This window comes from Macrosteles quadrilineatus, unplaced genomic scaffold (genome assembly GCF_028750875.1).
Source record: "Macrosteles quadrilineatus isolate MER2022 unplaced genomic scaffold, UCM_ALF_1.0 Scaffold_3__2_contigs__length_128488019, whole genome shotgun sequence".
Lineage (NCBI taxonomy): Eukaryota > Metazoa > Arthropoda > Insecta > Hemiptera > Cicadellidae > Macrosteles > Macrosteles quadrilineatus.
This window is the reverse complement of record NW_026542596.1, coordinates 94,858,474-94,883,622: the sequence shown is the minus strand read 5'-3', so window position 1 is coordinate 94,883,622 and position 25,149 is coordinate 94,858,474. Positions and strand designations below refer to the sequence as shown.

General features: G+C 34.7%; 1 protein-coding gene across 1 annotated transcript; it reads left to right on the top strand.

The window, feature by feature from the left end:
* The first annotated feature begins 335 nt into the window (after positions 1-335).
* Positions 336-21,679, top strand: LOC128989382 (uncharacterized). Its single transcript, XM_054411271.1, has 5 exons — positions 336-483; positions 19,097-19,174; positions 19,647-19,977; positions 20,285-20,461; positions 21,598-21,679. Exons 2-5 carry the CDS (start codon positions 19,162-19,164, stop codon positions 21,677-21,679), a joined length of 603 nt encoding a protein of 200 aa, XP_054267246.1. The 5' UTR covers positions 336-483; positions 19,097-19,161.
* Positions 21,680-25,149: the final 3,470 nt, after the last annotated feature.

The following is a 25,149-nucleotide window of genomic DNA, read 5'->3' as shown; positions in this document are numbered from 1 at the left end:
AGCCAAGGTTAAATAAAAGAGAGTCTCTCACATCAGACACCATATTCAGGCTTATCAGGGAATCTAGTTTTGCAAGTGGTTTGAACAAAACAAAGATGTCATACAACAACACCACCAGAATCCTCGATAGTTTTCTGGAGGAACAAGAAACAAAAGACTGTGGACCAGTCTCAAAAGGAAGCCCTGGATTGAACCTTACGCACAGTAGACTTAGTAATGTGTATATGAACAGAAGAAGAAATTATGTCTTTGATATACCAGAAGAAATTGCTGAACATTCTAACGATAGTGTTGAACATCTTCAGCATTTAAATGTAACACAAAACCACCAAGACACTGTGGCAGAAGAGGATGAAAATTGTGAAACAAGCGTAAACCAAACTAATGTATTTGAAACTCCTCCAATCCTTCGGTTGAATCCTGAGGCTCTTTCTGCAATAACGAATAGAAAACAAAGTCGAAAAAATCTACAAAAATCATAAGGTAAGTTGAAATTATTGAAATATCAATAGGAGGAATATCAATCACTTGGACAATTTCCTTTGTCTGAGAATTTTCACGTTATAGTTTTCAAAAGTTGGGCTCATAGTTTGTATTTTTTTTTTGTCTTTGGCAAGGGGAAGGATTTCAGGTGGCTTCAGCGAAGCTAAGAAATTATTCTTGAATTTATCACGGTAACTGAGAGAAGAAATTCATGATATAGGATAGGAATATACAGTGTACCTCACGCTTGAGGGAAAAATTCCTATGCTTTTGCTTTAATCTATCGAGATCCCAGTTTCGACCTAATGTGATCTAACTGCCGTATAAGCAGTCAAAATAAGCAATGTCTGAGGGTGGAAAGAGACAATGAGGGTCCAAGGTTTAAGATGTTCAAACTGAATCTCCAAAGAACTTGCTTGTCCTGTGAAATATTTTTTACTCCATTACAACCTATCTAGGCCTACTAATTTAAGTGTGTACAATTAATGGAAAATCTCTAACCACTAAAATTTGAGGTATTCAAGTCAAGTCAAGTCAAATAAATCTTTATTCAGACATACAACAATGTGTACATGAATGCGTCTTAATCTTAAACTATAACTAATACTAAAACCATTTCTCGATCCATTTTATTTTATTTTATTTTATTTTTTTTACATATTTACATGTTTATTTACATATTTGAACATAGTGCAGTAAATTCTTCAAAATTATAAAACTCTCCATTAATTAGAAAATTCTTAAGCTTTTTTTTGAACTTATTTCTGTTTTTCTCATTTCTGATGCTACAAGGGAGAGAATGAAAAAATTAACCCCAATATAATCAGGACTTTCTTTAAATTTTTCTTTTTTATGCTTTTTAATTATAAAATTTTGTTTGTGCCTAGTATTGTAAGTATGTACATCCTGCTGTCTTTGCAGTTGTGACTCCCGGCTTTTAATATATAATATAGTCTTATATATGTAGAGGCTGTAAACTGTAAAGAATTCTAATTCTTTGAAACGATTTTTACATGATTCATTTTCATTTAAATTAAGGATGCACCTTATGGCCTCTTTTTGTAAATGTAAAATTTCATTTAAGTTAGATTTATTTGTTCCACCATAAATTTCAATGCCGTAAGCAATATGGGAGTGTATATTTGAATAATAAACCACACGCAAAATTTCTTTACTGCAAAGGGGAAATAATCGTCTTAAAGTAAAAATACCGGAGCTAATTTTATTACATATTTTATCGACATGTGAGGTCCACTTTAGTGTACTGTCCAAGGTTAGACCTAAAAATTTGGTTTCACATGCAAAATTTTCAAATATCTTTTCGCCAGACTTTTTACACTCAAATTTGATGAAGGTTGTTTTGTTTTTATTAAGTAAAAGGTTTTTTTCATTTAAATAATCTCCAATTATTTTGAGCGAATCTTTCATTTTTATTTCAAGAAGTTCAATATTCTTATCATGCATAGACATACTTATGTCATCTGCATACAAGCAGAGGGCATTGTTTTCTACCCGTTCAGATAAATGTTCTGGCATTCCTCCCAAGTAGCACAGGAACAGGAACGGACCCAACACAGATCCCTGAGGAACAGAATACTTAACCTCCCTAACATTAGATCTAACATTGTACATCTTATTTCCATCTAAATACCCAATGTTAACAAACTGTTGGCGGCCCTCTAAATAAGATTTTATCCAGTCCAGTTCTTTACCACTAATTCCATATGCTCTGAGTTTTTGCAGTAACTTTAAATGATTCACGCTATCAAAAGCCTTAGACATATCTAAAAAGGCGCCAACAACATAATTGTCCTCATCCAACTTATGTAATACATTTTCAATATAAGAAATTAGAGCTGTAGTAGTAGATTTATTTTTTCTATATCCATGCTGTTCTTGATATAATAAGTGGTTGTTTTCAAAATAATCTACGAGTTGAAAAAGTAAACTTTTTTCAAATAGCTTTGATAGAGCAGGTTGAATTGCCAATGGTCTATAGTTTTGCGGATCTTTTTTATCACATTTTTTATATACTGGAATTATTTTTGATATTTTTAGTTGAGCGGGGAAAACACCTGTTATTAGTGATGTATTAATCACATGTAAAAGTGGCTTTAACAAAACAGATTTTGATTCTTTAATAATTTTGATTGGAATTTCATCATAGGATTGGATGACCATTTAGGTTTTATTGAATCAATTATGGATGTCAAAATTGATTCATCGATGGTTTGACACCTAAATTTTATGTTTAAAATACTTTTATCAGAATTTTGTTGGGTTTTCTTTAATTTTGGTAAAACATTTTTGTCAACCATCTCAGCAAAATAATCATTTAAGATGTTTGCAACAGCATATGGTTCTTCTATTTTTTTGTTGTTATGTTTGAGTGAAATATTACTATGACATCTTTCTTTTTTACTTTTTGTTTTAGAGTTCACAATTTTCCAAACAGTTTTGTTAACATTGGTAGAATTTCTAATTTTATTGTCAAAATGGTTTTTTTTCTTAAGTTCTATCATTTTTTTGTATCTCTTCTTGTGTTCCTTAATATGATTCTTCAATGCTATGTTACTTCTATCATCTCTATACAAGTCATGTTCTGCAATTATTTCATGATGCTCATTGATAATTTCATCATCAATCCATCCATTATTTACATTACTGGAAACTATTTTTATTTTAGGGAAATGTAAATCGAAGTAATATTTTAAAATGTTATAGAAATAAGTAAATTTGTCTTCCACATTACAGTTGTAAAGTTTTGTCCAATCCTCTTTGGAAAGGTCATAAATGAAAAGGTTAATGCTCTCTTGTTTATACCTCCTTTCATACTTATGTATTTTAAGATTTAAATTGTTTTTTGTACTTTTTGAACTGAGGATTTTAAAAAGTTGTCCATCATGATCTGACAATGCTGTAATTAAACATTCTACTTCAAACAATTTGTTATCTAAATTAGTAATACAATTATCAATGGCAGATACACTCTTTTCAGCAACTCTAGTAGGAATTTTAATTGTATATTTAAAACCATGCATCTGCAAAACATTAACAAACTTCTTTTTCTTATTGTCTTCCCTCAAAACATCAATATTAAAATCACCCCCCAATAAAATTTTTTTGTCAGTTTTACTTAAAATTTTCAAAAGTTCACTTAGTTTTTCCAAATATATATCAACGTCTTGTGATGGTGTTCTATATACCCCAGCCACTAAAAATTTTTCTTTGCCTGCTTTAATTTCTGTTACACAAGATTCAAAGATTTTATCTTGATTAAGCGCCTGTAATGAACTTAGCATTATATTTTTGAATTAAATTTTTTCTGACACCAAAATTAATACTCCCCCTCCCCCGAAATCCGTTCTAGTGTACCAGGTCGAAACTTGATACCCTGGTATTTTGAGTTTTGTTATTTCATGTTGGTTTAATTTATGTTCAGTCAAAATTATAATATGTCGCTTTAATTCTTCAATTGTGATAATTAATGAGTCAATTCTAGTTGCTAGACATTGTATGTTTTGATGGAAGACAGATATACTACATGATTTCTTATCATTATTGATTGTAGAAGTTAATTCTAAAGATTTAGGTAGTACACTCACTTTGCTACCAGACATGGCCATGCCTGGGAGTTTAAAAAGTGACTTGTGGAGGTCTGATTACCAATATCTTTCAGTTGCATGGTTTCACATTCCAAGTTGATTTTTTTGTTTACATTTTCTGAGCTTAAATCTGTTAAAGAGTCATCTTCAGGTATAGGATTTAAAGAAACATTCACTAATTCACCAATCACATGATTGCCCATATCACTTTGAACACCACTTTTTTCTTCTCGAGATGATAGAATGGACTCAGATTCAGGATTGCTGTTGCTCGTCTCAGATTCAGGATTGCTGTTGCTCGTCTCAGATTCAGGATTGCTGTTGCTCGTCTCAGTCAGGGAAGGTGAAGGTACATCAGTCGGCTCGGTAGTAGGGTGGTTGGTGCTAACTGACAGTGTCAGCAATGCAGGTTGTATACTTGATCTTAGATGTTCTTGATCTCCTCTGTCAGCAATACAAATAGTTGTTTCAGTATTTACTCTCTCAGTAGTCTCAGTATTTTTACCACTGGAGTTGTCAACAAAGGCCTTTTGTCCAGCACAGCTCTTGAAGTATTCATCAACTATTATTTGCTTCAGGTACTTTACAAAAGTTGATTGCTTTAATCTATTTTTTAGATATTTGTGTGGGTCTTTTTTGCCTGTTATAATAAAAATAGTAGCTCCCGTTACATTTTGAAATTTCAATAAATTGGTCACAAAATGCTTGGGTGGGACTCGATCACGATTACAACCCATAGTTGAACATATCAGAATTTTCAGATTTTTAGCCTTGAAATCTTCCGCTAGTTGAGAAAAGGCTAGATTGTAGTTATTTTTATATTCAGTCAAGTTGTTGAAATTTTGAAAATATTTAGGTTTTGTAATAAGACTGTAAACAGCTGCTCCCATTTTAGTTTTTTGATATGTCAAATGAGTGAAACAATGGTCCTCCTTAGTTGGTCTTCCAAATTTGTCTCTGAACACAGTCGCAACCCCTTGACTCATATTTTTCTCTGTATTGTCGAGATCTGCTGAAATACAGTGTGCATATGAAACTTCTGATCTACTGCAATATTTGTCAATATAAGTGTCCATAGAATCCTCAACTACTTTTAAAAATATTTTCGATTCTATTTCTTTCAATCTTTTTGTAAGGGTCAGGTTTGAGGCAATGTCAGCAATTCTTCTGCTCAGCAACTGTTTTCCGTGTTTGTTCAAGTGTTGCCCATGAATGGTGAAAAATCTACGTTTAAAATCACAAATTAAGATGTCTCATTTTTTCAATTCACTGTTGACTGCATATGTTTCTTTATTAATAGGGTGGTCCCAAGATAAGTCAAAACGGTAGGGCAGCGTAACGTAAATGATGTTTGTTTGGCTGTTAGTTGTGGCAAATTTGTTTAAGACCGCTGGAATGTTATCTTCACTATTCTTCATTTTTACTTTCTCCCCCTATACCATAGTATATGGAGAAAGTATTGTTTTCGTCAACATTTTCGAGTTTGAGTTTTGAGTGGATATATTCGTTTTGGGTCCCCCTGGACCCAAAAAAGTGGTTTTCGAAGTGATGTCTGTGTGTGTGTGTGTGTCTGTGTGTCTGGATGTGTACAGAGCTAGAGACCACACCTGTGGTCCGATTTTGATGAAATTTGGTATGTAGGTTCTAATCCATGGTATCTCCAGGCGTTTTTTTCATGTTTTTGAAATTTTTATTTTTAATGGGGATTTTCCCATAAAAACCCTTAAAAAACCGGAAAAATCGGAATTTCTCGAAAATGGCCCGAACGATTTTGATACAAATTTAGTATGTTGTAGCCCTTTAAATTCGAAATAAAATGGTACAAATCCCATATCTGTAAAAATTACGGTTCAAAAGTTATGGTCAAATATGTTATTTTCCCATAAAAACCCCATAAAATAACAAAAAATAGGATTTTAGAAAAAATCCGGTTTTGATTTAACATTGTATGTCATAGTCCTTACAGTTTTTATAGTTTTTTATTTTTTTGAAATTTTTATTTTTAATTGGAATTTTCCCATAAAAAACCATAAAATAACGGAAAAATATAATTTTCCCAAAAATGGCCCGACCGATTTTGATAAACATTTAGTATGTTATAGTCCTTTATATTCTGAACAAAATGGTACAAATCCCATTTCTGTAAAAATTACGGTTGTTGTAAATTATGTCATTTTCCCATAAAACCCCCATAAAATAACAGAAAAATCGGATTTTCCCAAAAATGGCCAGAACGATTTTGAAAAAAATTTAGCATGTTATAGTCCTTTAAATTCTTAACAAAATTGTACAAAACCCATTTGCGTATATTTACTCTCACCACTTACATATGATAAAGGTTTTTGACAAACTTGTGGGAGAAAGTATGTGTCAGAATGCTGATACCGTTTATTATAGTTGTGTCTCCGATGCCATTAGCACCTGCAATTACTACTGCTACATCATCCTCCTTAAAATCTTTAATCTTGTTAGTAGTTTTTTCTAATATGTTGTAATAAAATATTTCCAGCTGGAAAAAAAAAACTTTTATTCCAAAGAAGACTGATCACCTTCTTTAATAAAATCTAGTTGTTCAGCATGCAAACAACGTTGGATAATTTAAAATCCTAGCTGGTGACAATTACATCCTCCCTACCCTGTAGATAAGAGTCATAGAGACAAAGTCCCATAGGGTCAGCAGTTGGTGACCAGCTGATATCTAACCAGGTTCAATCCTGAGCATAGACAATCCTGTAGTTGACCAGTTCTACATGTTCCTTGGACCAGCAAAGAACCTTGAGAAGACCTTCTACACTACAGTGGAACTTCAAAAATTCTAAGAAGATTTTTAGAGGTGAGCAGGTGTCCAACAAATATTATTTTGCTTTGGCTGACAAAACGTTCATTTACATCCAATTAGGCCTCAATTTACAGTTTTCTGATAAATTAAAAGTTAAACTGTCGATTTGCTCTGCTATACAAAAAAAAATAAGTTTGCCCTAATAATTAATTTAAGTTCTCAAAAAGGTCTATTAGTCTCTAAAATATATGTTCATCTTTTTATGTTACTTTAAATTTAACTGTACAAAAATACTGTATTTGTGAAATAATTCTTTAAAAGTTGAGGTTGTTCCCATGTGATTAGTTTTCATGTTTAAACCTTCAATATCATGCAATGTTGAAATCCTAAAGTAAAGTTTTTATAAAATCATAGAATATTTAATTGTTGTAATAACCATCCTTGTTGAGAAATATTAAATTTGTTCACAACAATTTTTGTCTAAAAAAAAATGACTTTCTGTAAATTAATATTTTTATTGAGCTGTTGTACATTAAATTGAATTTTGATTTAATGATAGGTGTTAGTTGTTTTGAATGTCCAATAAATAAAAAAAATGTAAATTGTTAAATATGAAATATTACTTTGAAAATGTCTATTTGTCATCTAGCTATTTCTTGTGAATACAATTTAATGAAAATGTTAGTCCCTCTCTAGCCTATCACAAAGTAGATTATGGTTACAATTTATCAAATAATATGTTATATGTTTAAAGTGTTTATTTTGTCAGTCAATGTAATATTGTGTATTTAAAGAATATTTTCTCTGTGGTAGATAAACAAGTGCATTTATTAATTAATGAAGTGGCAGTTAAACCAAACTAGTATATCAATGAGTTGATTAGCAAACAAAATCTTAATACTAGTATTTTTGAGTCAAAAAGAAAGTTTATTTTGTTTCTAGTGATTCACAGTAATTATGTTTAAATCTTGAATTAAATGCTTGAAATTTCACACTAGTAAAAGTAAAAGTAGTTTATGTTTTATGTTCAAATGTTCTATTTTTAAATGGTCTATGTTAAAATGGTTTTATAATTCAACTGGTATGTCAAACTTTGTTACAATTTAGTCATGTTAGAGTGAGAAGTATGTTGTGGTAATATATGTTATACATTTTCATACAAAAAAAACTTCATTACTATGGCAGAGTTGTATTAAAGTACAGTACATTTTATTAGGTATCTGTACACAAAAAAATTAACAGATTTAATTTCATAAAGTGAAATAATTTTACCAATGTTCTGATATGAGTTAGATAACGCCTTGAACCTGTTTTTATCTTTGAAAAGAATTTATCTTTGTGTCATAAGGAAATGTTCTTGCTGTATAATAACTGAAACTGATTTTGTGACTTTAATATATTTTTTTTATTCTTATATTTTTGGAATTAAGTGTAACAATAGGGCCCAAACTATAAAAGTGGTATCATGCGCAGGGTCTTTTGTTCCGGATCTTGAGTTCTGGCTGATGTGCTGTGGACTACACCATTGTTGGACCTGGAGGCTACTATTGAGTCACCCACTTACGCCTCACTACTGTCTGCACCTGACCTACCTTTTTGTACCTCTACTGGACTCTTGGTTTTTGGGTGGAGTCAAGCGCAACCGTTTGTCTGTGCGGCTACCGTAAAATTTGGTTTGTTTCTGAGCTCAGAGATATTTCTACAAATCGGTGAGTGACTTTTCAACTATTATTTCTACGTGTGACTTTTGATCCAGGACCTGTGCGTATCGTCATATTCTAGGTGTGAACTTTTGATCCAGGACCTGTTTATTGTATCGTCTCAGCGGATGGACTGTTGTATTAATGTAAAATAAGTATTTATTGATATTAGGCCTATGTTTTGCTAATTGTTACAGGTATTTCTCTATAGATATTGATATATATATTCCTGATGCTTTCTTAGGAAAAATAAATAAATAAATAGCTGCATACTTTAACAGTATAGTTTGTTTTCCTGGCAGATCGACACTTTAACATTTACGTTAAGAATTTTGGTTACCTGCTTACTAATCTAACTGACCCACCACCCTGAACTATCTGAGCTAGCCAAAGTTAGGTTGTGACAGCCCAGGAGAAATTGTTACAAATGGCGCCCTGAACGTGGGACCCTTACAAACCCTGCATCTGTGCCCTTAAAAAAAAAAAAAAAAAAAATTCTGTTGATATTTAGGATATAGTATTCTTGGTTGACCATTGAGGATTGAGACACATAAACTTATCTTCTACTGGCAAGTTAACCTGAACTCAGCTATTGAACTATTTATTAGATATTGATAAATATTTTGGAGAATTGAACTTGTATATATTTTGTGTTGTATGGTCTTGTATATATTATGTACTGCCTTAAGGGAAATTCTATGTTGAACTGTTGATGAGTTTGTCTGTTCAAATATTTAATTTGATATATTCCATAAAGATGAGTGCTTACCACTTGCGCAAAACTGAGGTTGAATATGAACTTAAAATTAGGGGACTTTCTTCAGAAGGTACAGCAGCTGACTTAAGGAAACGATTGTCTCAGGCATTGTCAAGTAATACTCTTTTTGACGATGATGCTGTTAAAAGTTTGGATGCTGAGCTAGAATTAGAGGAATGTGAAGCCAAGTTTCTTGATTTATCATCATTATTGGCAGATTATGAAGGTAATTTCAGGGATAATGAATTCCAGCGGCTTACTGCAAGACTGTGGCATCTTTACTACCGTATCGAAAGAATTCAACCTGCTACTTCTACTGATGTGGACCTTGAACAACGGAAGCTGGAACTTTTGAGAAAAACTAAAGAACAGTTGGATTCATTCACTGCAACAAGTTCTAAAGACACACCTCCTGTTCTGCCTAGCCAACCTTGTACTGGAGAGTCATCACCATCCCAGCAGAACACCCTAGTTCCCCCTAAAACTATGGATGAAACTGAGAGAGCTGCAAATGATTTTGATCTGATGTCATTCACTGATAACAAGCAAGAGTTAGACCAACCTACCAAGCCTTCTACAATCACTAAGCCTACAGAGAGTCTGCAATCTAATCTACCATCAGGATTAGCGCCTACCAGGGTTGTTTCTCAAGAATGTTCAACTTTGAAGGGAATATCTCGTTCAAAGTCAGTCCCAGTCTACAAGTGGGGAGTAAAGTTTGACAATACTCGAGGACAAAGTGTTGGAGCATTTTTAGAAAGAGTTGAAGAACTAAGACGAGCTAGAGGGGTCACTGAAGGAGAGTTGTTTGACTCAGCAGTAGATTTATTTTCAGGTTCTGCTTTGATTTGGTACCGATCCACCCTTTCGAGGATTTCATCATGGAATGAGTTGTGCAAAGAGATGCGTATTGTATTTCAAGCTCCAGATTACGACTTTCGTTTGCAGCAGGAGATTTTTACCAGAGTACAGGGTGACAATGAGCCAATTGACCTTTTCATTGCAGCTTTGGAAGGACTCTATTCTAGGCTTGATTCTAGCGTATCAGAACCAACTAGGCTCAAACAAATCATGCATAATCTTCATCCTCAACTTCAAGATAGATTGGCTTTATTTGAAATTCAGAGTATAGAGCAGCTAAGACAGTTAGGAAGAAAGGCGGAAGCAGGACGTTTGCGGTCCCTTACAAGGCCATCCTCATTCGAGATTCAGACTTTAGAACCTGACTTAGCCTATTCTGATACTCAGAGGAAGAAACCTCAAACTGTAGGAAAGGTTGCCAGTGCTGACCGAGTCAATCATTCTGATTCAAGGTCTACTGTGAAATGTTGGAACTGTGGTGAATCTGGTCATCGGTTTTCTTATTGTCGCAAAGAGCAAAAGCGCTTTTGTTTTGGCTGTGGCACTCCTGGTATTATTAAGACTAAGTGTTCTAAATGCGGGCCAAAAAACTTGCAGACTCAGGAGCCAGCCGCCAAACAGTAGATGGCTCCTGTGAGATTAATTCAAGTTACTCTGATGATGTTGAGAAACCAAAATATTCATGTGTCCCAGTGTCTTATGTATTAGATAGATGTGATAATGATCCAAGGCCATATCTTACGGTCCGAGTCTTTGGAAAAGAAGTTAAGGCTCTTTTAGATTCTGGAGCATCTCAGACAATATTAGGAAAAGAGGGTTTATGGATTTTACACAATTTCCCTGCTCGGATGCGTGACAGCGTTGGAACTTATGTGGAGACTGCAGATGCTAAGCGGCATAAGGTTGATGGGGTTCTCAACCTCCCTATTACACTAAAAGGAAGAACAGAACATCTCAATGTGCTAGTTGTCTCTTCACTTCAACAAGCTTTAATCCTTGGGATAGATTTTTGGGATTGTATGCACATAGTGGCAGATGTGCATCACCGTCAATGGGATTTTGCCTCAAAACCATCTCAAGTATGTTGCTCTTCCATCGAAGGGATAAAATCAGAACAGCATTTGAAGCCAGAAGAGAAACAGCTACTTCAAGATCTGATTGAACAACATTTCAAAAGTGAACCTGAGACTCTAGGCCGCACTGATAGAGTAACACATGTAATAGACACCGGAGATGCTCGTGCAATAAAACAACGGTATTATCCAATTTCACCTGCCCGACAAAAATTAGTAGATGAAGAGTTAGACAAGATGCTGAAACTTGGGGTAATTGAGCCTTCTCACAGTGAATGGTCTTCGCCTATTATCTTGCTGGATAAGCCCGATGGGTCAAAGCGCTTTTGTGTTGACTTTCGAAAAGTAAATCTGGTTACAAAAAAGGATGCTTACCCACTGCCGCATGTTACTAGCATATTAGATCGGCTTCGAGATGCCCGATATCTGTCCAGCCTAGATATCAAAAGTGCATATTGGCAAATTCCATTAGAACATTCTAGCAAAGAGAAAACCGCCTTTACCATTCCTGGTAGGGGTCTCTTTCAATTTGTAACCATGCCTTTTGGGTTAAGTAACGCCCCAGCTACATGGCAGAGGTTTGTTGACAATGTCTTAGGGCCAGAGTTAGAGCCACATGTTTTTGTCTACTTAGACGATGTGATTGTTGTTACATCCGACTTCAACAAACATTTGGAAGTTCTTACAGAAATTTTCCAGAGAATCAGAGCAGCCAAATTGACTCTTAACCAAGAAAAGTGTAAATTTTGTATTCCTGAGTTGAGATATTTGGGGTACATGGTCAGTGAGAAAGGCTTACGTGTTGACCCAGATAAGGTCAAGGCTATTGTTGACATTCCTGTCCCACGTAATCAAAAGGACGTAAGGCGCTTTTGTGGAACTGCATCGTGGTACAGACGTTTCATCCAGGATTTTGCAACCAGACTGTACCCTTTGACTTCTCTAATCAAGAAAAGAAAGACTTTTCAATGGACTAAAGAAGCCCAAGAGGCTTTTCAAGACATAAAATCTTGTCTCGTTACAGCGCCAATCTTGTCTTGTCCAGATTTCACCAAGCCATTCACCATTTCTTGTGATGCCTCTGGTGTTGGTTTGGGAGCAGTTTTAAGCCAGGCTGATGAAAGGGGTGAAGTTGTTATTGCCTACGGTAGTCGTACTCTCACTAAACAAGAGCAGAAGTACTCAGCAACCGAACGGGAGTGTTTGGCAGTCATTTGGGCCGTAGAGCGGTTCCGACCCTACATTGAGGGTACAAAATTTACCGTTGTCACTGACCATCATAGTCTCTTGTGGCTAAACAATCTGAAGGATCCACAAGGACGGTTAGCTAGGTGGGCATTGCGGTTACAGCCTTATGACTTCCAATTGGTACATCGAAAAGGCCAAGAAAATGTTGTACCCGACCTATTGTCCCGTTCCACAGTACCTGATGTTGAAGAAAAGGCACAATGTGCACTTACCCTCTCATCAGACATCAAGGACAACTGGTACCTGAAAATGGTTCAGAGGGTTAAGGATGACAGTGAAGCGTACTCCCGATGGCGTTTTGAAGATAACCAACTCTGGAAGAAGATAGAAGATAAAACAACATCTTTAACTGAACAACTATCCTGGAAGATTGTGTTGCCTAAGGATCTTCGAGCTCAGGCCATGGCAGAATGTCATGATGCACCTACTGCGGGACACCAAGGAGTTGCTAAGACATATAAGAGAATGCAACAAAAATATTACTGGCCTAAAATGAGAAAGGATGTGGCTACCTATGTGTCAAAATGTAAGATATGTCAGAGTACAAAATATGACAACAAGAAACCTGCTGGAATGATGGGCGAATATCGAGGTGTGGCTGAACCATGGAAAATGATCTCAGCTGATTTAATGGGCCCATTCCCCCGCTCACTGAAAGGAAATAAATATCTTCTAGTCGTTACTGATTCATTCTCAAAATTTACCTTGCTAAAACCGTTAAGATCCGCCACTGCCAACTCTGTAGCCCGATATTTAGAAGAAGATGTGTTTATGGTATTTGGAGTACCACGATATCTCATATGTGATAATGGCTCTGAATTCATAGGAAGCCCTGTCAAAAATCTTGCTGAACAGTACCAAGTCAAAATATTGCTCAATGCTAGTCGCCACCCTCAGGCCAACCCAACAGAGAGGACAAACAGAACAGTAATCACCATGCTTCGTGCTTATGTTGGTGACCACCACCGCAGATGGGACCAAAATATACCAAAATTAGGATTTGCCATCAGATCATCTGTTCATGAGAGTACCGGATACACCCCTAATCTCTTGAACTTTGGTCATGAACTTGAAGTGACTGGAACAGGATTTGAAACACTTCAATCTGCAGACCAAATACCATCAAATGAAGACCCTCATCATTACCGAGAAAGGATCAAGGAACTTGAGGATATCTACCAAGAAGTTGCTGAAAAATTGAAAGAAGCTCACCACCAAAATGCTCGCCACTACAACCTAAGAAGACGACCACAACAATTCAGAGTCAACAGCCTAGTGTGGAAAAAGAATTTTGTCCAGTCGGACGCTGCAAACTTTGTCTCCGCCAAGCTGACACCTAGATTTATCGGCCCCTTTGTTGTTAAGCAGCAAATTTCACCACTGATATACCAACTGCAGAACCTAGAAGGAAAGGTTATTGGTAACTGGCATGTCGAAGACCTGAAGCCGTACACCTGCTGATTGATAGAAAATTTGGGAAATTTTCTTTAAGCAGGGGGGTGTTTGTAATAAAATATTTCCAGCTGGAAAAAAAAAACTTTTATTCCAAAGAAGACTGATCACCTTCTTTAATAAAATCTAGTTGTTCAGCATGCAAACAACGTTGGATAATTTAAAATCCTAGCTGGTGACAATTACATCCTCCCTACCCTGTAGATAAGAGTCATAGAGACAAAGTCCCATAGGGTCAGCAGTTGGTGACCAGCTGATATCTAACCAGGTTCAATCCTGAGCATAGACAATCCTGTAGTTGACCAGTTCTACATGTTCCTTGGACCAGCAAAGAACCTTGAGAAGACCTTCTACACTACAGTGGAACTTCAAAAATTCTAAGAAGATTTTTAGAGGTGAGCAGGTGTCCAACAAATATTATTTTGCTTTGGCTGACAAAACGTTCATTTACATCCAATTAGGCCTCAATTTACAGTTTTCTGATAAATTAAAAGTTAAACTGTCAATTTGCTCTGCTATACAAAAAAAAATAAGTTTGCCCTAATAATTAATTTAAGTTCTCAAAAAGGTCTATTAGTCTCTAAAATATATGTTCATCTTTTTATGTTACTTTAAATTTAACTGTACAAAAATACTGTATTTGTGAAATAATTCTTTAAAAGTTGAGGTTGTTCCCATGTGATTAGTTTTCATGTTTAAACCTTCAATATCATGCAATGTTGAAATCCTAAAGTAAAGTTTTTATAAAATCATAGAATATTTAATTGTTGTAATAACCATCCTTGTTGAGAAATATTAAATTTGTTCACAACAATTTTTGTCTAAAAAAAAATGACTTTCTGTAAATTAATATTTTTATTGAGCTGTTGTACATTAAATTGAATTTTGATTTAATGATAGGTGTTAGTTGTTTTGAATGTCCAATAAATAAAAAAAATGTAAATTGTTAAATATGAAATATTACTTTGAAAATGTCTATTTGTCATCTAGCTATTTCTTGTGAATACAATTTAATGAAAATGTTAGTCCCTCTCTAGCCTATCACAAAGTAGATTATGGTTACAATTTATCAAATAATATGTTATATGTTTAAAGTGTTTATTTTGTCAGTCAATGTAATATTGTGTATTTAAAGAATATTTTCTCTGTGGTAGATAAACAAGTGCATTTATTAATTAATGAAGTGGCAGTTAAACCAAACTAGTATATCAATGAGTTGATTAGCAAACAAAATCTTAATACTAGTATTTTTGAGTCAAAAAGAAAGTTTATTTTGTTTCTAGTGATTCACAGTAATTATGTTTAAATCTTGAATTAAATGCTTGAAATTTCACACTAGTAAAAGTAAAAGTAGTTTATGTTTTATGTTCAAATGTTCTATTTTTAAATGGTCTATGTTAAAATGGTTTTATAATTCAACTGGTATGTCAAACTTTGTTACAATTTAGTCATGTTAGAGTGAGAAGTATGTTGTGGTAATATATGTTATACATTTTCATACAAAAAAAACTTCATTACTATGGCAGAGTTGTATTAAAGTACAGTACATTTTATTAGGTATCTGTACACAAAAAAATTAACAGATTTAATTTCATAAAGTGAAATAATTTTACCAATGTTCTGATATGAGTTAGATAACGCCTTGAACCTGTTTTTATCTTTGAAAAGAATTTATCTTTGTGTCATAAGGAAATGTTCTTGCTGTATAATAACTGAAACTGATTTTGTGACTTTAATATATTTTTTTTATTCTTATATTTTTGGAATTAAGTGTAACAATAGGGCCCAAACTATAAAAGTGGTATCATGCGCAGGGTCTTTTGTTCCGGATCTTGAGTTCTGGCTGATGTGCTGTGGACTACACCATTGTTGGACCTGGAGGCTACTATTGAGTCACCCACTTACGCCTCACTACTGTCTGCACCTGACCTACCTTTTTGTACCTCTACTGGACTCTTGGTTTTTGGGTGGAGTCAAGCGCAACCGTTTGTCTGTGCGGCTACCGTAAAATTTGGTTTGTTTCTGAGCTCAGAGATATTTCTACAAATCGGTGAGTGACTTTTCAACTATTATTTCTACGTGTGACTTTTGATCCAGGACCTGTGCGTATCGTCATATTCTAGGTGTGAACTTTTGATCCAGGACCTGTTTATTGTATCGTCTCAGCGGATGGACTGTTGTATTAATGTAAAATAAGTATTTATTGATATTAGGCCTATGTTTTGCTAATTGTTACAGGTATTTCTCTATAGATATTGATATATATATTCCTGATGCTTTCTTAGGAAAAATAAATAAATAAATAGCTGCATACTTTAACAGTATAGTTTGTTTTCCTGGCAGATCGACACTTTAACATTTACGTTAAGAATTTTGGTTACCTGCTTACTAATCTAACTGACCCACCACCCTGAACTATCTGAGCTAGCCAAAGTTAGGTTGTGACAGCCCAGGAGAAATTGTTACAATGTAATCCAGTTTACCTCCTGAGCTTGCTAAAACAAAGGTATCAGTGGATCGAGGCATCAATGATTTGATTAAGTTTCCCAAATCTTTGCCGTGGCTATCTGCAAACACATGTAATTTGGAACACCAAGATTGACTCCCATTTCTGTTTGATAAATTCACCATATTTGTATCTGATGATCGTTGTTTGTTGTCTCGATGTAGTTTTGCTGCATATTTGGTTTTCTTAGAAGTGCTGTCCCTGCAAATAACTCTGTCCTTATATGAAGGCATTGCATGAATTGGTAACCTTTCTTCTTCTGGTTGATGATTATCCAGTGAAGAAAACCTATTCTATATTGTTGGATAATAAGTTACAGCATGTTTAGGTCTATATGCATTCTTCTGATGCCTAAAGCCACCATTGTTACATTCTTGCACTATATTATTTCTCTCAACCATTTGATGAACATTAGATTGAGTAGACCTACTAATGTTGAGCTGTGTAGCTGATCTTTCACATCCTCTGTCTATAATTGCTGCAGGAGTCACTCTAAAGTTGTTCTTCGGTTTCACCATTAAAGTGCTTATTACATCTGCTGTCAATTTAAGCTGAGTGCCATTGCATAATATAGCTAGCTGTCCCCTCTTTGTCAGTAGGTCCGATTCAGTGATGTCTGGGAGCAGTGATTTCCAAGCATCGAATGGCCTTTCCTGTAGAATTAGTTGTACGATAATGTCTACATACATAAGTACATATACCCCACAGTCATATGCATTAAGTTGTTTGGAGACAGAAACAGTTGATAGATCCAAAGGCCCTTTATTTCGTAGGTAATTATGCAGTGACTTGGCAATTTGTAGAGCATGTTCATAGTTAGCGGCTCCAGCCGAATCAAAATGTAGAAACTTGCTTTGGGCTGACACAAATACCAGCAAACTCCAGTGAGAGCCTGAGCCCCCCGGTTTGTCGACTGCTGGTGAATCATTAACCGGTATGAGAATGTGTTTACTCTCCAACATATTTAGATTTTCCAGGATAAAATCAATGTCTTTTAAACATTTAATTGCCTGAGCAATTACCGGATTTATAAATAAAATTTGGTTATTTTTTACTATATTCAATGTCAATAATTCAAAATATTTCATGAAAACTTCATCAGTCAGCCACTCATTATTTATCAGAGACAGGCAAAGATCATTTTGTTTGTTGATGGTATTTATACCAGTGGATACAACCTCAGTATTTAAGGGTAAATTGTTTGTCAGATCAATCAAGGGGACTTCACACCCTTTAACTTCACAAGTATTGACAGGTTTGCTTACATTATTTTCATCAACATTGCTACTTATTGTCATGTCAGTATTGTTAGGAAAAGACCTAGGTGGATGCAAAGGGCTACTAAATGCAGAGGGCTCATCAACTATGATGGTAGATTCATTTTGATTTGTACTATTTGCACTCCTATTTTGAGACTTATTCAATTTTTGAATATCTCTAAATGAGATCTCTATTTCCTTAATAGCCTTTAGAAAATTTTTACTTTTCAGTTTCCCATACCGTGCTTTATTTTCTAAATAAGGACAAATATTTATTTCCTTAATAATAGCTGATTCTGATGTTCCATAAAAGATGACTTTATACTTCAAGTTTGCTTCATGAGAATCAATAAAAGCAGGCCAGTGAGAATGACCCCTTATTTTAGCAAACACTTTTTCACCTAGTTTATATTTGTGTTTGCTATTATCAACAGCAGACATCCTGCTATTTTGCTCAAAAGTGACCATCAAAGATAACAGGTGATACACAGGGCAATGATAAGAAATATTGGACTCTCTTATCAGCAGTTCTTGACAAACATTGGAATGTAACCTCTTATAGTAGTGATGCACTAAACCGATGCATTGGTAACTCTGACAATCAGCTGTCCTAGCATGTCAGCTGTGACGTAGCTCTGTCAAACATGTCAAATCATAATCAACTTCAGGGATAGTGTTCTGCCGGTGGTTGTGTGTAGGATGAAAGTAGTTCCTTATCTCTTAGTTAATAATAATAAAAGTGAGTATTGTAAAGTTTTTAAATACAGTGATTCACTATCCTAACATCTATAACTATATATGGTATTCAGTTTGGCAGGACCAATTCATATTTATGTGAACCAGGAAAACATGTGTTTAAACCAGTAGTCTGTGAGTCTGATTTAATTTACTCTTTAACTGTTTACAAATAATTCACTGACATACTTTTATGCATACATACTGTTCAAGACATACTTCCCGGCACACTACACACAAAAAAACATAGTTTTAGTTTAAAATACACTATTTATTCTTCTTTAAACTGAGACTAAAATTTAGCTTTATAACTTTATGTAGGTGTAGGAATACATCTAAAACATAAATATTTTGTCTACGTATGTGTTATGGATTTAAATTTAAAACGGATTGCTATAATATTCACAGTTCACAGGATCACAGTTCAGTTTTATATAAAAAAAAGTTCAAAATATATCAATTTTGTCGATAATTATTTGCATGAATAGTAATGACAAGTTATTTAGTGCTTTTAGCAAGGTCGCTAGTCAAATTTCACAAGGAGTTTTATTACCAATAAAAATCAGATATTGTGTTTAGAGTATTTTTTTAACTTTGTTGAAACTCCCGTTCTTACGCTGTCTTATCTTCATTTTCAGAAAGGAGTATTCTTTGGGATGAAGAGGAAGAAAAAGAGCCGGTAGATGAGGAATATAACTTTTACATGTCTTGCTTAGGTAAAATGCTGCTAGTTTTGTAGAAATATTGTGAAATGTTAGCATTAAATAACCAACCAACAAATACAGAACATAAAAATTATGTTATCATAACAATTAATTTTTAGTGTTTAAACTAAAAAAATGAAAATTTGAGGAAAACATTATATTAATATTCAGATTTATTCTAATATTTTAAATTAACTCTGATTTTGCATTTAGAATTCAGGTATTTATTATTGCACAAAATATTTAAAATATTATCAAATTTACTTGTGATTCCATTTGTTAAATTTCTTTCACGTCCCATAAACAGATCTGACTCCTATAATGTCCTGTACTAGTATCAAAATATGGAAACAAAAAAGTCAATAAAAGCTGCAATCTCGCATGTTAAGATCTAGTTAAGATTTAGGTTCTAGGAAGACAGTTTATTTTAATCTATATTTTAAAGATAGGATATTAATCTGTTATATTTTTTCTCACGCTAAAGATGAAATTGAAAACTTGAAGAACCAAGATGCAGCAGTTAAAGATGAAATTGAAAACTTGAAGAACCAAGATGCAGCAGTTAAAGATGAAATTGAAAACTTGAAGAACCAAGTTGCAGCAGCTAAAGATGAAATTGAAAACTTGAAGAACCAAGATGCAGCAGTTAAAGATGAAATTGAAAACTTGAAGAACCAAGATGCAGCAGTTAAAGATGAAATTGAAAACTTGAAGAACCAAGTTGCAGCAGTTGCAGCAGCTATAGGGAAATTCGGGTTTCTGCTCCAGTGTGGACAGCAAGCTCCGATTACGTTTTCTGAAGCTTTCCCGAATGAGTAAGTTTGGATATATTGTTTAAAAACTTTGAATGGGACCAGTAGAGTTAGTTATACACTAGTACCTAACCTGAGCATCTAACCACCTGCAATAGACCTGAGCAACTAAGCATAGTAATGGGGATTTGTAAAGGTTTAGAATCCACACAAAATTCTAAAAGGAAAAAATGAAAGAGTAATCTAACTAATTTTGGTATGTACAGTATCTGAAAACGTCCCAGTTAAATAACAGTTAATTTGTTGTGCCAATGAGTAACCAATGGACAGTCTCCAATAATTGTATGAATCAGTATTATGTCGTCTACAGGGTCTTAAGTTCTGGACGGAAGATTGGAGAAGGAGTGTTTGGAGAGGTTTTCATGCTGGAAAGACCAGGTGAAGGGAGATCTGTTATCAAAATAATACCAATTGAAGGTGCCCAAATGGTCAACGGCTCGGTGCAGAAACGCTATGATGAGGTTCTCTCTGAACTTATTATAACTGAGTGAGTAACATCTTAATAAATGTTTTTCAGTTTTCAGTTAGGAAAAGAATTGTTTATATCTTTGACTAAGGATAGGACTAGGCATTCTATTCCCAGGTTAATTTTTTTTTAGTTAGTTGAATTTAGCCAGTAACAGAATGTGCTGGTGTAAATTATTGGGTTAAGTTGAATACACCATCTTTTTAACCAAGTCAAACTGAAGGAAATTGTCTTTAATTAATTATAGCATCTTTTTTTGTCACACCAACTATCACAGTAAAAAAACAATTTTAGACAGTAACAACATTGACTATTGGATACTGAAGTTGTATTTAGTAGTCAAAGGAAGCACACTCTGTCATAGTCCATAAAAATTGGATGTCAATTTTAATACCGAGGACCGTTTCCATTAATTCACATCAACTATATAATTTATATTTTAAAATACACAATAGAAGTTTAACAATATCTTGGTTCTACCCTAACCTAACTCAATCCAAACTAACATAACCTAACCCTAAACAGAATTTGTAGGCCTATATCATTATAATATTTTAATCTGAAAAAAAAAAACAATTGTGATTTAACAGGAAAGGTTCAATATCCATAATCCAATGGTTTTACTTCTACTGTCAGTTTAAGAACATGTTTTGATTTGTCCGTTTTTGTTCATCATTCAGTAATGATATAATTAGGTATACAAAGTAATATAAAGCCACTTGTGTTGAAAAATAAAGTTTTATAGGTTTTTTTACAATATTGATTGGTTTTTAAATAGCATATAGAATTAAAAAAACATATAAACCTTGCTAGAACAAGGGAGTGTAGCAGATGCCACATGTTCTGTAGTCAGTAAATGGGAGAGTTTCGGAACCCTTTAGAATAAATGTGGGTGTAAGACTGGCTGATGGACTCTCCCCAATCAGCTTCAACTTTAGCGATAGAAGAAGCTCTCTGTGTGATAATTAATAAATGGATACAGATTTCAATTAAACCACAGTCAACTATGGTATTTCAAAAATACAAGGATAAAATTCAAACAGAACTCAGTTGGTGTATAGTTTAATATTCATACTAAGTGCAACCACTCCTATATAACGATTATAACTTCAGAAATATTTGAACTCACGCTTCTCCTTATCAAATTCATGCCACAGCTTCAGTAGTAAGGGAGAATACTGTCCTTGGAGGTTCGTCATCACGGGAGATCTTCACAATGATGTCACAATTGAGGATTAAAGTCATGCAAAAATAATGACATTGTGATAGGCACATGTTAAAATATTTAGGATTGGGCCTGCCTGATTAAACTCTACTGCTGTTTTACAAGTAACCATATATCAGGCCTTAAGACTTTACTCAAGTTTTTTTATGTAGTTGTATTCGTGTCGTATTCACGTTAAATGTCTATATAAGGTTAGCATTTGGTGTTTTATAATTATATTTATGTTTCATAGTTAATTGAACCAAAAATTAAATTTGTTTAGTCAACAACAGATCTTGTTACTGTACTTGTTTAATTTTAATACAGAATTGTTTTTAGTACGATGCTTGTTTTCAATATTATTGCTATCTGCAATAATATTTAACCTAGTTGTTTTACCCCAAACAATCGGGAAGGAAATAAAAATCACGTCCCGAAATAAAATTAAAAAAAAAAACTTAATACTGAAATGAAATGTAAACAGTTAGTTGTGGATACAATTAAGCATTTTAAAGAACATACGACGGAACAGCTGTTTCAAGATAGCTGACTATTGATTACTGATTTGGAGAATTGGTAGATCGACTTGAAAAAAATAAATAAGTACCAGGGTACTAAGCTTTGCTCGGGGAAATCATTACTATACCCTCAGAAAAGGCTTTGGTTTATGCAATTTATCCTTATCATAAATTAAAGAATATTTTATTTTCAGCGGTAAACACAGCTGGAGAACGCAACAGACTACAACAATGCTATGCTGACGGCGAAGCTACCTCCCCCCTCCTCAGTGCCTATAAATACGACATGGATATACAGTAGTCTGGATCGCGTTCTGGCACTAGAAATTCGAGAATAACGCGCTGAAAACAACTAAATGCGGAGCGGAAGTCAGAACAATAGCGGAACTCACATTGACTGTGTGGAACCATGTTGGTGTGCATCGAAGAGTGTAAACGCGATCGTAGCGCGACGTGGTGTCGATTTTATGAAGCTATACACTCGCACACTTTGGTAAAAAGCAGTAAAATGAGCTCCGACCTAGTTCGAGCTATTTCGGGTATTTCCGTGATGCCGAAGTCACTAGGACATCGAATCAGAGGCTTTCTCAATCCGAGCTCCGGGGGGTCGGAGCTCACATTGAAAACGGAGCTCACGTTGTTGGTGTGTAACCATACGTCGGATCTCACAATGTATCATTCCCCAACACACACACACACACACACACACACACACACACACACACACACAGACATCACTTCGAAAACCACTTTTTTGGGTCCAGGGGGACCCAAAACGAATATATCCACTCAAAACTCAAACTCAAAAATTTTGACGAAAACAATACTTTCTCCATATACTATGGTATAGGGGGAGAAAGTAAAAGGTCACTGAGCTTTTGGTATATTTGGTCTTTCTAGAAAAAAATAAAAAAACTCAAAAAATTGAAAAAAAACCAATAAAATCATTTTAAGTTTGTATAACTCCGAAAAAACTTACCTGAGACCCGAAAAATCGTTATGTTTGTATAGAGGTGTGCTTCTTTTGTGTATAAAACATTGAAATATGATGATATTTTAATTTTTGAAATTTTTATGATAGAAATCATAAACGTGATGGTCAGGGACAAGCGGTACGGTCGTGAATTGTCTGGAATAATCTAAATCTTTCTAAACAATCCTTCAATTATCCTGTTAGTTATAATAAAAATATGTGTTTCAATTTAACTAAACTGTTCAATTTACAATTATATTAAAGTTATTGTCACGACCAAACACACTATAATCCATAAGGCTGGATTGGTCGTGAAAAAACCCGCGATGGTCGTGAAACTTTGGTCGTGAAATTACGTGTTATTTGGCTCTGTTCTGGCAGTAGCCCTGCACCTCATGTTCGAGGATACAAAGTTGACTTCTAGGTTAATCTAGCAATTGAAATATCTTATAAACAAAAATTAACACCATGTCTACTTCATCGAATGACTACGTACGGTCATGGACACACCAAAATTACAAAAAACACAATCTTTCCTTTATTAATCTTGTATTTCCTCCTTTCAACTCGAAACGACCGGCACTACAATCCTGACGTACACCCCGAACTAGTCTCTAAAACCAACTGACTCCATCGACGCCAGGCTTGCCACTGTCGTGCTCCAAAGTTGAAAATTTTTCCCAAATGGTCGTGACGCCAAATCGAGGGACAGACTTATTTTGTCATGGTAGTCAGTTTGTAATGACAATAAAATTATAATATGCTCCTTTTTTGTAAGTTTAATAACCATTGATGACATAAAAATATGTCTTTATATATTTCGGCATGAATAATTAGTCTAAAAACAGCGTGAAAGTTGGAAAATGTACCCTAGGGACACGTCATGGTCGTGAATTTCGAGACTTTAAAAATATGAAAAAAATACCTAGAACCTATTTAAAACCAAATAAATGTGTGTAACATGTTGCCCCTGTCCCAAAAAATATTAAAACACATAATAATAAACTACAAATCCAGTATCTACGAAGTAAAAGGCCAGGGACATGAAAACGTACGTTTTTAAATTTTCACTCGAGGACAGTTAATGCAACCCGCATGACTGATGACAATTCTTTTACTTAGGTTGGTAGATAACTTATATCGATCGGTCAAGTAATAGTGTTAGTTTAGCTGTTGTAAACTACTTGAACTAGAGGTTTGAACAAATTTTCATCATAAAAAATGTAATTAATTCTCATATAAAAATTGTTATGATAGGGGACCCGTGTGGCTGAGCCTGTCACACTATAGCGGGCCTGTGTGCCGGTAACAATTACCGAAAATCCCGGTCAAGGCTCACGGGCCCCCCTAGCTCGCGGGCCCGCTATCGCCGCCACTGATTTTTTTACCAACAAAACAAGTCTGTATCACTGTACAACCCCGATTTTTTTACTAACACAAAGCTGTCTGTATCCATGTACAAGACCGTTTTTCCTCCGAGTGTTTGTCTCTTGATGCAAATTACTTATATGGCAAGGCCATGTCTCGGTGTTTATATCTAGATGCAAATAACTTATATGTCAAGGCCATGTCTCAGTATTTGTCTCTTGATGCAAATACCATATATGGCAAGGTCATGTCTCAGGCTGGGGCCACACTTGGCGACTTTGTCGCGGCGTCAATGAATGGAAGTGCGTAGCATTAAATTAAATGGAGGCGGCCACACTAAGCGACTCGCGACCAGTGACCACTGGCGACAGAAAAATAAACGCGACCAGAAGCGTTTTTCGGTCGCGGCGACAAATACGCTCCCCATGTTATCTTATGGCACCGGCCATACTAGGCGACAAGTCGCTCGCTCACACCCCCTTTGCTGCTCTATTTTCATATCTATATTGTTTAGTTTTGGACTGGCAATTGTTAGATATGGAAAATATACTTTTAAAATACAAATATTTGTATCGACAAAATAAGTGTTGACATGTTAACATGTGTCCTGTAGCATATATGATATTTAACTTTTCTTGTATAACAG

Excerpts from the sequence above, each read along its gene's own strand:
- LOC128989382 (XM_054411271.1), top strand. Across the intron at positions 19,978-20,284 it reads TCTGAAGCTTTCCCGAATGA|GGTCTTAAGTTCTGGACGGA; the intron begins GTAAGTTTGGAT and ends TGTCGTCTACAG. Across the intron at positions 20,462-21,597 it reads TCTGAACTTATTATAACTGA|CTTCAGTAGTAAGGGAGAAT; the intron begins GTGAGTAACATC and ends TTCATGCCACAG.